General features: G+C 39.0%; 1 protein-coding gene across 1 annotated transcript in view; it reads left to right on the top strand.

The window, feature by feature from the left end:
- The first annotated feature begins 1,670 nt into the window (after positions 1 to 1,670).
- Positions 1,671 to 14,437, top strand: part of CAMK1D (calcium/calmodulin dependent protein kinase ID) — a 457,058-nt gene continuing 444,291 nt past the window's right edge. Inside the window, exon 1 of the mRNA XM_003771427.4 lies at positions 1,671 to 2,051. Within this exon, the coding sequence (XP_003771475.1) occupies positions 1,960 to 2,051 (92 nt within the window). The 5' untranslated portion in view covers positions 1,671 to 1,959. The remainder of the gene's footprint in view (positions 2,052 to 14,437) is intronic.

Here is a 14,437-nt window from a genome sequence, read left to right on the forward strand (position 1 = left end):
GAAGAGAGGGGCTGGGGTGTCTATCCTACTTACGATCCTGAGCTTTTTGTAATTTTCCTGGCTTCTGTCAAAGCAGCTGGTGTTGAGGAGGAGTTGGGGGTGGGCAGAAGGTTGAAGGGAAGCCGGAGTGGGCAGAGATGGGGGAAGACTCGCACGTGACAACTACTCCATACAGGGTTCTGGGTTGCGGTAGAGCATTACCGTATGCCCATTCCCGGGCCATCCCCCTCTGTCTTCCTCATTCACCTCCTCGCACCCAGCAGCATTATGCCTGAAGTCCTGCTCTTTAGAAAGGTTAAGGCATTAGGGCCTCCTTTTTGCCCCTCGAAACTCTGCTGCAATACTCAATGTCTATCTCCCCCAGCTCCCCCCATCAGCTTTCCTCCCCCCACCCCCTCCTCATTATTTAACGTGCGCGCGTTTTTGGTGCAATGCGAATTATCTCCAGTCATTCAGTCTGGAGGGGTTTTGACAGCCGGGGAAAACCGGGAGCCGGCTGAGTCTGGGCTGTGGAGTCGAACGCCCACCTACACCTTCTCCACCATCACTTCCTCCTTCTCCTCCCATTGCTATAACAACGAACTACAGCCTGCAAACCACAAAGTGATATTGATACAAGCCAAACAACCGCCACCGCCACCAGCAGCCGCAGCAGCAGCGGCGGCAGCAACAGCCCCAACCAAAAGACCCGGGTGGAAGGGAAGGGGAGGGGAGCGGAGCCGTGTGGGTGTGTGCGCGTGTGTGCCTCTCTGTCACTCAGTCCCTGCCGGGCCCTTCGCCTCCCTCGCATAGCACACGCACAGTGCGTGCCCACCCTCTCCGCCTCCTGGGTGCCAACTTCCAGGGCACTTAAGCAGGCGGACACTCGCTGCTCCTCCTTCTCTCTCCCCTGTGATTGAGAATAGAAACTCCCATCTCTTCTCAGCCGGTGTTTCCCCCCGCACAAAATAAATCTTCCTACAGAACATCCCTTTTACAGGGTCCCCCACCCAGGGCTTTTCTGAAGAAATGAAATAGAGCAGGGTTTCCCTCTCGTGTCTCTGCACCCCTTTATTGCCTCTCTCCACTCTAAGGAGTATCAAAGTAGCCGGGACAGGAAGCTCGGAGCCCCTCCGGGCCCGGGGAGACCTGGGTGGGGGGAATTCCCCCCTCTGGCTGGGACCTTTGTAATTGGTGGGTTTTTTGCAGGGGGGAGGAGGGCAGGGCAGGGCGTCTAAACCCAAGCGCTGCGGAGTAAAGACATCCCCGAAGGCAGCAAACCAGAGAGAGAGAGGGAGGGGAGAGTGGGAAGAAGGAGGGAGGGAACCAGCGAGGGAGCGAGGGAGGGAGAGAGGGAGGAGAAAAAGGAGGCAAGAAAAGTAGCTGAAAGTGGGGTCTGCAGCAGGCGGTAAAGGAGCGTTTGAGCAGCGGCAACCGAGACAGCGGCGGCGGCGGCAGCGGCGGCGGCAGCGGCGGCGGCAGGAAGTCTGTGCCAGAGAAGAGCAGAAATAAGAGACCCTGAGAGACCGAGGCAGAAAGAGTGAAAGAGGAAACTGCAGAAGAGGAAGCACCGCTGCAGTTGAAAGTCTTTTTCTGGTTCCCTCTCTGAGCATCTCCTTCGCACGCACGCACGCCGGCAGCAGCAGCAGCAGCAGCAGCAGCAGCAGCAGCAGCAGCAGCAGCAGCAGCAGCAGCAGCAGCAGCAGCAGCAGCAGCAGCAGCAGCAGCAGCAGCAGAAGCGGCGCCCGAGGTGCTGGTGTTGGTGGTGGTAGTGGAGGAGGAGGAGGAGGAGGAGGGCTAGTCTGCTCTCCATCCATTCAGGACCTGCACATTTCACCTCCACGCCCGCTCTCCTCGAGCCCCTCGACTCCCCTCCCTTTTTGGTTCCACAGCCCTACGCACTCCCTTCTCCAGCCCCGCCGCACCACCCCCACTCTCCCTCTCAGTCGTCCCTCCACCTCCCCCAGACACTCGGCTGCCATGGCCCGGGAGAACGGGGAGAGCAGCTCCTCTTGGAAAAAACAAGCCGAGGACATCAAGAAGATTTTCGAGTTTAAGGAGACCCTGGGAACGTAAGTAGGGACTGGAAAGAGGGGAAAGGGTGGAGGCGGCGGCCGTGGCCGTGGCTGTGGGTACTGTGGCGGTTCCCACTGCTACTGCACCGAGCCGGGATCGCAGTGTCCTCATTGTCCCACTCGAAGCTCTGCAGATTCTCCCTCCAACACCCAGACGTGTGTGTCCGTGCTCCGGGAGCCCGGCATACGTTCCCACCCAGGGCTGTGGTGTGAGCTCGTGGCTTTCAGAGAATAGCTCACCCAGACGTTGATTTCCTCCTCCCCCTCCTAATTTCTATCCATCTTGGTGCCCAGGTCTGAATATGGTGAATATTTACATTATGCGTACACTGAATATTTATTTACACTGTGTGTTTGTACCTATATCAATGAATATGCTGTCCAAAACACAAAGAGTTCAAGAATGATAGGATTTTGTAATATCACTTATTTAGATAATACATGTGTAAAGTAAATGTTTACATGCACATGACATAATTGACAAACACAACAGCTAGTTATTTATACAGCAAGTACTGGGTGTGTTTGAATATACTCATGTTTTTATATCATCAGATAATTCTACTGTGATCAGGGTCACATGTGGGTAGATCTTTACGTCTATGTGTATCTATGTATATTATAGTATGCAGAGACACTTGTTTATCTCAGTAGCTCCTAGCAGTGTCACTAGCAATTCAGTTTGACTTCTATGTTATATCCTAAAGCTGACGGACACAGTTAAGAAGAACATAAATAACTGGAAGACACTGGATGATTTTTTCAGCGTTTTATGTAGTTTAACGGTTGCTGATGCATCTTTCATCTCTTGGGGTTTGGAGGGGTTTGTTTGGGGAATCAGATTGTTTGGGAGAGATAATAGCAAAGGGGAACTGCACGAAGTGCAAAGGCTAATATGAACAAAAGTTATTTTCTTCCCCTTAAATTTCTACATGCATGCATGTGTGTATGTGTATGTGTGTTTGTCTATGGAAAGTACTTGAATCTTGGTTGTTGTAGAAGAAGCATAGCTGTTAAGGGAGGAAAAAAAGGGGGAGTCTGGAACTGTCATATTTGATCAATCAGCTTGTTCTTTGGTCCCCTGTTGTTTTTGGCAGTTCCAGGTTTTTGAATATGACTTGCCTTCAAGCATAGCCAGTGTCTATTGCAGCTACAAATAGTTCTTATTAGCAGAGGACAAAATAAAGAGAAGTTGTGAGATATTTTCATATCAAGTACTTTAGATTCTAATTCCAGCATCTCCTTGATGCTTCTTTAGAGAAGATTGTCATACGCATGTGGCAGTAAAGTGTGGTGCTGTAGAAAGAGCAAGCTTTGCTTGGGTTTAAACCCTGATTCTCTCGATCATTTTACTAAATGTATGATTTCAAATGAGTTATTTTAATCCCAGCAAGTCTTAAGTTTCGTTACCTTTAAAATAGTGATAATAATAATTGTCCTATCTGTCTTAAAGTGCCAGAAAAATCAAATTTGATGATAGAGGGGTATTCAAAAAGTCACAGTGCAGTTTTAATCCCTTAAAGCTTGAAATTGCACTAAGATTTCTTGAACAACTTTTTTTTTTGACCTGTAAAACATTACTTAAACTGTATAGACTATATAAATGCAAAACATGGTAATAATAGCAAACACTATTATTAGGCAAGGATATATTTCTGATTTTAGTTCTACTTAAAAATAAGATAAAAGAACTTGGGCTTTAATGGAAAGGGGAGCTTTTTGCTATGAGGAAATGAGCAGTTAGTGGACTAGTTTGGTTAAAAACTTTTGAAAATACTTTTGAGGTTTATTCAGGTGCTTCTGTTCTAACTCAGCTACTCAGGTTACTGGGTAATAAAAAGCTTGCCATTGCTTGTCATCCTAGGTATGTGATTCTTGAGCTTCAAGACCATGCATTTGGAAAGAGTGAAATCATAGTAGGAGGGTCCGTTCATTAAAGTGGCATGTTTGCTCTTCTCAGTGTGATTTGTTCCCCAATTCATTCCTCAAACCTGTTACTTCTATAGCTTAATCTAATTATCCCAGATAGGCTAATGTAGTTTCCCTTAGCTGACATTTTTTTTATTGGTAGGTGAACATGGTATCTTCATCTCTGCAGTGGCTAAAAGCTGCTGAAGATTAACCCAGGTGTTTCACTGGGTTACAGTGAACAGACTTCCTCTGTTATTGTTGCTGCTGCTGTAGATCTGTTGCATGTGATTCAATCTTTATGATAGAATGAAGTTTATATTCAGGAGCTAAAGAAAGTCAAAGAGCCCTACATTAGCAACTTCTAGGACCCATGACATTTTAAGAGAGCTCTCTGCATGGATCTCCATTGTAGATGCTAAAGAACTGAATTTTTAGAAAGAAAAAAAAAGGACTTTGAGAGGCATGGTAGAGTAGGGAATAGGGAGTTTGATTAGGAGGCAAGACTTGTATCCAAATCCTACTTCAGTCAATTTCTATCAGGGGAACCCTAGATAAATAACTTCCCCTCTCTGTCTGTTTCCTCTGCAAGGAGTTGGGTTCAATGACATTTTTGGTTCCTTTCAGTTCTCAGGCTATGAGTCTATAATCCTTTGGAAGAATATTTGTATCAAGTTCCCCTAGAGGGCTAGCATGCTGGAGACATGGGTTTCAGTTCTATTTCCATTCTATAATCCTAACAATGATAAGAACAATTAAAGCACAGTAGTCAATTAATGCCCCAAATCTAGAAAGTCTTGGACTTTCTAGAAGTGATCGGTCTCCAGTTCTGGATACATTATTTCCCTCTTCAATAAGCTCAGGTGACCTTGGCCAGTATCTAAATATGGAAGCTGTTGCCAGTCCATTCATGGTTGATTTTGGGCCTTGGCCTCTTATTTCTATTTGTAAAGAAATTTAGGTAAGGGAAGTATAGACACTGGCATTAGGATTGGAATGCATTTTTCTTGTGTCCTATAGTTTTTCTCCTCCCTCCCTCCCTTCCTTCCTTCCTTCCTTCCTTCCTTCCTTCCTTCCTTCCTTCCTTCCTTCCTTCCTTCCTTCCTTCCTTCCTTCCTTCCTTCCTTTTTGGCTGCACTTTCATAATATTTCTGGGAGAGTTGAATGGCCATTATCTATTGTACCTTTTTGCCCCTCCTACATTTTTATTGAAAAGCACAGGTTAGTATGAAGATACCTCCCTGCCCTAAATAGTTCAAATAAAAGATGAGAACTTGCCATTCTAACTTTTATATTCAATTTTATAGCTGACTGAGCCAGCTTACATCCTTTGTGAAGCTGAGCATTGAGTGACAGAGGGTAAAGGGGAGAGCGATTAAGTCCATTTAGTTAAATTGAGAGTCATTTTTAAGGGTGGGGCATAGGGAAAGGGCTTAATTTTTTTTGGTATATATCACATCCTACAGTTGGAACTGAAGGATGAACAGAAACTGAATAAGGTAAGGGTAGTCTAGCAAAAAAGGTTCTAGAAGAAAACTTGGGTGGATTCTGGAATTTATGCTGATTGTACCAGTGAGGCAGGACTTAGGTCAAATGTTTCAAGCCTTTCATGTTTCAGGTTAATCTCCTTTAAAATGAGGATCATAATATTTAGCCACCTTAGGGAATAAGGTGGTGATATTTATTAATTATTTATTTGTAGAATGTTTCTAGAGTCCTGGCACAATATGAAAGTATATCAGTATGATAAAACAGTAAGCCACGAGTGGCATTCATTTCTGTGTGTGTATTTGCCAAATCTGCTATCAGTCAGCTGCAGAGATCTCTTAACAACTTCTGAAAAAACACTAGAATCTATTATTTGGAGCCATATAGATATAGAAAAAAAACATTGGTAGTTTGCCTAGTAAGAACTCCTTATTCATTAAAGTCAGCATCATCATTGCCATTTATAAAACACACAAGTTTAGAGAAAAAGATACCAGTAATGGCCATATCCCACACAATGCTTTTCTGCAATTTAAGATATATTTTCAGTTTGAAAATGATGGTTTCTTGTAATAGTATTACTTTTTGCATTTTTTTAGTGTAGACTCAAAAAACAAATTGAGGAGATATTGTAAATGGAAATTTGGTTGACTGGGCAATGTATTGTGGTCTAATAGGAAGGGACAATAATAGCTAGGTGTAGAAATGAGAGAAAGCTGGGTTCTTGTCTTGGTTCTACATGTGTGACTATAGGTGAATCTTCTCTGGACCTTTGATTCCTCACTAAAAAAAGATTGATGACTTTCAAGGATCTTTTCAGCTATTATATATATATATATATATATATATATATATATATATATATGAATTACTTTTGCTGTAAATACAGCATGATCTGGCAATTTCTTTAACAGCGCAGTTGCAGAATGAAAGTGACTCAGACCAATTCTCTCTTATGGACCTGCTTTTATGCCCTGCTAGTGGCAGAGTGAAACTGGCCATAAGACTATGAAAATTCATCCTTCTTAATGGCACTAGTACTGGCCACAAACTTTTTCAGTCAAGGGCCACCTGCTGAGTGATATTATGCATAAAAAAGTAGAAATAGTTTTAGCATAAGGGGTTGTCTTACTTGCTGATATCTTATTGATGTAACTCATCAGAAAAATTCTGGATGCATCCACTCTTTGAGTCCATATATAAAAATTATGAACCTGATTGGAGTGTGGAGTGGGGGGATTGAAGAGGGGAGAGAGGAAATACAAAGGAAATTAAAGTTTCTGGCAAATCTGGCAGACTGCTACAAAAGTTATTTACCCTGGAATCATTCAGCATTTTAGGGTCATTGAGAGCCTTTTGAAGTGTTATTTCAAGAGGAAAAAGGATGTTTAAGAGGGGTAGGGAAAGCCCTGAATTGTCATCAAAGGGAATTGCTTTCATAATCTCTGTTTTAGCACTTTCAATTATTCATTTTCTGTTTTCTGCGACATGATATGAATTCAGTCATTCAATATTATTGAACAAATGTTTGGATGCCTCTTATGCCCAGTCATTGTCTGATGGTTTTGTACACACCTTAGTTATTTATGGATCTTTTAATTTTGGAGATGTATTATGGCAAAGCTATTGAAAAGAATATCCCTTTGAAGTACCCCTTATTGTCAATACCTTCTTTCCTTAGATGGACTTTCCTGGTGTTTTATAGTGTTTCAAATGAGGTCACGTATACAAAGTGCTTTGTAAACCTTAAAACCTCAAATAAATGTTAGTTATTTTACTAATTATTACTATTACTCTGTGCAGAATAGCCTTTTTCATTCTCTGATGCCAAGAAATCCTGCACAGTTTATTTGGACAAAGGTATTTTAAGCACTCTTTTCTGTGACTGAAGGGAAATCATTGTGTTTTTGATATGTCCCACAAAGGATTGAAATGTTTGCAGCAGGAAAGATTGTTTTGCTACCATTGAAAATGTCTTCACTTGTCTGCAGGGATGAATGTGGGGGGAGATGTGTCGCTTGCTACACTAGCACACAGCTCTTCCAACTGATTTGGGAATTTAATCCCCAAAGGTTAAGTGGAAACAACACAAATGTAAATATGGCTACTTTTTTTTCTCCTTCTTGCTAGCATGTGTTTGAAATGAATGTCAAAAAACACCCTCAAAACCAAAAACTTTCTACTGAAGAAAACAGTCTCTATTGTGCACATTTGTGGAACTCTGGGAAAAAGAACAGACCCTGGTGAGATGTAGTCTTCTCTGCCAATGACTAAAGTGAGTTGTTATCTAGAAAAAATTGTGCAGTTAGATTTAGGACCTTAATCAACACACTGAAAACGTTTGCATTTCTGTGGTGGTTACTTCTATAAGGTCAGGGGAGGATCTTAAGGGTTAATTTGGTGAGTTTTTTTCTTTGGCTATGTCCACAAAGCCCCTTAATCTCTCCTTTCCCCAAACAAATCTTTTTAAATCCCCATCAATCTTTCTCCTCCTCCTTCTCTGTGGAAGATTAGTCTCATTTTAGAGGTAGTGGATGTAACCTTATTGGTCAATCTTTGCAGCCCCTGGCAGTCAAAACTGCTCACAAAGCATAGCAAAGACCCGTGACAAGTGGAAGTTCCTGTCTTCCCCCTCATTTAAATTTAGAGAATTTATTTCCAATTCTTCAAATGAAGAGAAACTGTCTTGTGGAATAAGGGCATTAGTTTCTTGTGTGTTGAATCTATGAATCCACTTTTTACTCTTGATTCCAGTTGCACAATTTGATGTCCATAGGATGGCTAAAATGCAAAGGACATCTTGATCCAGAAATAAATACTAACAAGACACTTTGATTCCAAATTATGTACTAATATGTTGATTTTATGTTCTGATGATCTAAGGCAATGCTGTCAGATTCATATGCCACCCACAATAAAAGATTACCTATATACATGTTGTTTTAGAAAGCCAAGTAAGACCATTATCTTTCTTCTATTTTATTTTTATTTGTTAAATACTTTTCAATTACATTTTAATCTGGTTCTGGCACACACAAATTTTTAATATTTGCATATTGATTATCCAGTTTGGTTCTTAAACAGACTCCACTAAAGTTAGCTAAAACCCAGACTAGGTATTGTGGTATAGTAGAAAGAATAATGCCTAAGAAGTCAGAGCATCTAGTCTCAAATTCTATCTCTCACAGCCACTCCCTTTATGAAAGTGTATGAAAATTTTTTACCCTCCCTGGACTTCAGTTTCCTCCTAAATCAAATGAGAAAGATAGATTAGATGGCTACTTTCTCTATGACTTAAAAATGAAAATTACAGGCCACATTACTTTATGTTCTAGTAGGCCAAATAGTCTGCAATAATCATTTACAGTTTTGACTTCTTTCCTGATATCTCAACAGATTGGAGAAGATGTAGAATCCTTCCCATTGATTTCAAACAACAAAGAATCACTCCTTACAGGATCTAATGAAATAATATGTGCAAAGTACTACATAAATACCAGTTATTGGAATTATTTATTTTTATTCTACAGAGCAGCTAGGTGATAAAGTGAATAAAGGCCTGGAATTAGGAAAATCCTAGTTCGAATGTGGAAAAGTTCCTTAACCCCAATTGCCTCAGTTTTCTCATCTGTAAAATGAAAGAAAGGGCAAACTATTCTAATATCTTTGGCAAGAAAATCTCAAATGAGGTTACAGAGAGTCAGATATAACTGAATAAGAAGAATAACATTTTTATTTTGGCTGCAAATAAGTAGTAGCAGGTAGAAGCAGAAGCAGGGGGAGGGGGGAAGATTAGCATATATTGGAAGTGGATTTAGAGGGGTTGGAGGGATACTGGGAATACTTTACCTTGAAAGCAAAATTAGACTTCTGAAACCAGAAACATTCTTCAGTCAGTTAAGAACACATGTTGAATATTCAATGAATATAGGCCATTCAGCAGAACAGTAGTATCTGAAGAGTGTCAGGCATTTACCATGCTGTGTGCAAGCATGTGCTCCATTTAAGTAGTCTAGTATTAACAAAAGAACCCATAGTCTAAAACTTTCCAAATGCTCTATTCTGTTTTAATATGGCCTATTTTGTCAGCTATTACAGGCTTATGACCTCACCTTCATTCTCTCTTTATACCTACACTGGCTTTCAAGGCTATTTTTCTTTTTGCCCTGTCTATAAGAGTTTGGACAAGAATGTTTTAAAATAACTTTTATTCCAAACTAAGTAGTCATCAACAAAAACAAACATTCAAATAAAGGCATTTACAAAACTATAAACTCCAAACTATTTATGTGTATATAAATAACAAAACAATGAATAATATCTCCTCCTGAGTCTTCTACTGATTTCTTTTTCTTCTGCACACTTAGTAGATGTTATTACTATTTAAAAAATATATTTCAAGTGAATATTTATGTTCTGATCTGTCTCTCCTCTGTGCCACTTCCTATGCTTTTCAATACCCTTTGTTGTCTTCATATTTTTATGGGACAATAATATTCTATTGCATTAATATATTCGAGTATTCCCCATTCTCCACTTTTCCATTTTTATATTATTAATAAATAATTTATGAATATTTTCCTTTTAGTAATGTTATGAGGGGAAAGTGCTAGTTTGAGGTGTTTTTGGATAAAAGTTTTGTAAATGCATCTTTCTTAACTGTAATTAAAAATAATACGGGATTATGGAATTTAGAGTTGAAAGATGCCTTAAAGGCCATAATCTGATTCCTATTTTGTACAGATATAGAAACTGAGGTATAGAGCAATTAAGTAACTTGACCAAAGTCACACCAGTATCCAGTATTTCAAGTCAGGACCTCCAAATTCAATTCCACTATCCATAACCCATAACCACTCTTCCTCCTTTGGTACCACTATGCCTCCCTCCCCTTCTCAAATTAAATACTTCTCCAATCTAGACAACATTCCTTTAATGTTTTCTCTTCTTCCTTCATGATCCATCATGTTTTGAATAGTTATTTAACTCATTTTTAATAGTTTAATATTGTGATTTTTTATGATTTTTGCTGAAATATGCCATATCCATTTTGTATGTTAGAATGCATTAAAATAATAATGTCATATACACAGGTGGAATTATGTGTATTTCATATTTTTATACTTTTAAAAATATCCCAAATGATTGGTTAGTTTTATATAATTTTGTAAGGCAAGTATACTAAATACTAGGTTAATTATGGATTTATGCAATTCATGAATTGCCTATAGTTTTCTTCTGCATCTTTTTAAAATAACAAACTGCTGTTATTTTGTTTCAATGTTCATTAGCATCTTTGTTAGAAGGTAAGCAGAGGGAAAATGTCATTCAGATCTGGAATTAGTCAAAATTTCTTCTGGTTCTCTGTTTCCCTTGACAAAAAAACAATAGAGAGTTATTATCCTCAGCTGAGACTCAGGGAGGTTGTGATTTTCCTAAGTTACACAGGTAGTTAGGATCAGGATACCAAAGTAAAATTTCATCTATTTAAAAATTTTGCTTTTGACTGACCCTGTATTCAAGAAATGAAAGGAAATGTTTTTTTCCCTCTTTTCCTTAGCTTTTTTTTTTCTATCCCTTGTTTTCTGTCATTCATCACTGAAAGATTCTTTGCTTTTGGGCTCCAGAGCTAAGGCTAGTACTATTCATGCTATCATTTAGCCACATGATAGGCCGAATAATCATATTATTGTCCAACCTGAGAACAAAATCATTATTATAATATTATTTTTATGAGAAAATCTTTCCTAGATTCTAAACAACTAACTTAAAAATGATTGAATCTTTTGGAATACAATCCCATTCCTAAAATGGGTTCTGTCTGTACATTGCAGTAATGTGCAACTCAGATTACTTTTGCTTAGAACAGCATAATTATCTGATGAGACAATTTACCATGGTTAGGATAAATGATTTGCCTCTTTAGCCCCTTCAATTCCATCAGCTTCAGGAGGATGAAGAGGTTCTGTATGTAATGGCTTTAATGAACCAGATGGTAGTGAAAGAGTATTGATTAACCTTTGTAAAAATAGATTGCTGTTCTTAGCAGGTGGGATTATAGTCTTTAAAAATCCTGTTTCTATGGATGTAAATGACTTTTGGGGCAGCTAGGTGGTGCGATGAAGTCAGAAGGATCTGAGTTCAAATTTGAGACTAGCTGGGTGACCCTGGGCAGTCACTTACCCTCTCTCCCCACATTTGCTTCTGTCCCTCACCCACCCAAAATGAGTCTTTTGTTGTATGGTCAGAGGATTGTATGATTTGTCAGTAATGAGATCGCAAAACTAGACCTAGCTTAACCAATCATATTCACACACATTTCAATGTATTGTTTTGTGATGGATTTTATCCGGCTTTTTTTTTCAGGTATTTTAAGTTGCTATATATTCATACTTTGTTGTTAAAAATGTGGATTTAATTCAGAATAATTGAGTAGATTATATTTAAGTAATATGTCTTTTGACCAAGGGAATTTCTTGATAAAATTAAACTAATTGTTGAATCAATCTTACGCAGTCTAGCCAAGAGTGACTTAGGCTGTGGAGATTTTTTATTAGTAGAGGTTTCTGATTTATCTTCTGGAGGATTATATTATGAGTAATCTGTCTTTGGTCCTACCAAGCAGGCAATGACCTGAGAACCTAATAGGAACATAATAACCAGGCAGTTTGCTTGATATTCTTAAGTTGTAGGATCTGTTGGTGGTCTATTATTGGAATGTACTTATGAGAAAAAGGAAGAGAAGAGGATCAAGAGTCATTGTGAGTGATCACTAAGAAAAGCTCTCAGAATTGCTCAAAGTTGGGGCAAGGATTAGCAGAAATATAATTTGGGTCAAGGAACAAATTTTATGAGTATAAAGATAGACTGAATTAAATCTTTGCTGATGACCAAGATGATGAGGAAGGAGGAAAAAGTGACCCTTTCTCCTTTTTCTCCCTCTCTAAGGAGAAGCTAAATGTATGTATGTGCTATTGATTTCCTCTACTATTCTTATCTGAGCTACTTGAGAGGTAGTCAAGGCTTAGAAGCTCTATCCTTTTTCCAGATGTTTTCTTTTTGTCTTAAATTGTTACTCTGGGAGAAAGTTAGTTGACCAAAACTTAGGTTGTTTGATGTGTTGATTAATTCAAGATGATATTAAGAGGAACAAGAGGAATTCCCTTTTCAGAAATGAAATTTTTCCAATAAGACTGGATTAGGAAGAGCTAGAGAGTCAGAGTCCAAGAGAGGAATCTAGCTTTATCTTCTATGCACTAATCCCAACTCTATGTCCTTTTTTTTCCTTTTTGTAAAAAAATGGTGATCTAGAAATGTTGGCTGTGGGGAAAAGAAAGATTACCATCTCCAAGAACAGAAAGGTGTGAAGTGTCTGGATTTCCTCAGTACATTTCAAAGGCATAAAGAGAAACAATGACACTTGTAGCCCTGCTACAGAGTATCCACTGTGCCTAGGTTTAAAGCAGTAGCTCTTTCACAGGCTTGATCATTGCCCCTATCTAGGTTATCATCAACATCATTATTATCAGCAGCAGCAGCAGAGGTGATGGTGGGAGCGGTTTATTCGTGATACCTCTTGTGTAAAGACTTGCCACAACTTTTTCAGGACTCCTCATCCACTTTTGGTGTCCACCTGTGACTCAATTCTCACCTTGGACACCAAGAAACTATAGCATGTACAGCAGCCATACCCCAGTAAAACTGTCTTGGCAGACGGACTATATATAAGGGTAACTGATGTGTCTTAAATCAATAAATGAGTTAGAGGGCTATTTACTTCATTCATGTGAAGACTGCCCCCAGAATGGGCAGATGAGAACAATTTATTCCAATAGTCATGAAGATGATCAACTAGGTGCTCAGAGCTTGGTCAGACATCAAAGACATCGATGCCATTTATTGTATCCTGCACCTCTATGAGTTGTCTTAGCTTTGTCCTGACACTTTGATGATTCTGGAAGAGAGAGTGAGACTGATGATTTTGAGTAGCTCTGCCTCATTTAAATCTAATTCATGCTTGAATTAAGATATTTACCTTGTGATGTCAGTGGTTCACTTCAAAAATGAAGGATGAACGATAATATTCATCCTTATGAAATTTCAGGATCAGGCTAGATTCTGAAAGGAATTTTACATAAGTTATGGCTCCTCTTAAATATAACTTAAATGAGAAAGACAGAGGCAGGAGATAAAATAGAAATTATTTTGTGTGTGTGTGTTTGTGTGTGTGTGTGTGTGTGTGTGTGTGTGTATCACTTAAGTGAACCATGAAACCTTGACTTTATCAGTGGAGAGAACTCTTGGTGGAGAATATTTCTACCAATACAGATAAGTACCTTCTTTCTTACCTACCATGTTCATTTCTTATTTTTAGATTTCTTTTTACAATATATTTTATTAATATATTTTGCTATTGTACCAATCACTTACATAGTCCCCTTCCCCTATTATTTGTAATTTCTGTTACAGCAAGAAAACCAGCCAAACAAAATCAATCAACCCAATATAGTGACTGATGATATATTAAATATTATGTAACTATAGTCCCCTGTCTTTCTAATAAGATAAAGAAGTATTTTTTTTTACATTTTAGCATCTGTTCTCTGGGACCAAGATCAGTAATTATGGAGTTCCATTTCCTTTTAGATTTGTTTTCATTTGCATTATTGAAGTCACTGCCTATACCATTCTCTTGATTCTGATTTTTTCCCCCTTTGCATCAGTTCATATAAGTCTTACCAATTATTTCTGAATATCTCAGATTTATCATGTATTGTGCTATAATATTCCTTATATTTCTATACCAAAATTTATTCTGTAACTTCCCCTTCAGTGGGCACCAATTTTGTTTCTAGTCATTTGATGTCACATGAAGAATTGCTCTGAATAATTTAGTATATATAGGGCCTTTCTGTTTTCAATGTTCTTGGAGTGCATGCCCAGTAGGAAGATTATGTGGTCAAATGGAATAAACATAAAATGATTTT

Source organism: Sarcophilus harrisii, chromosome 5 (genome assembly GCF_902635505.1).
Source record: "Sarcophilus harrisii chromosome 5, mSarHar1.11, whole genome shotgun sequence".
Taxonomy (NCBI): domain Eukaryota; kingdom Metazoa; phylum Chordata; class Mammalia; order Dasyuromorphia; family Dasyuridae; genus Sarcophilus; species Sarcophilus harrisii.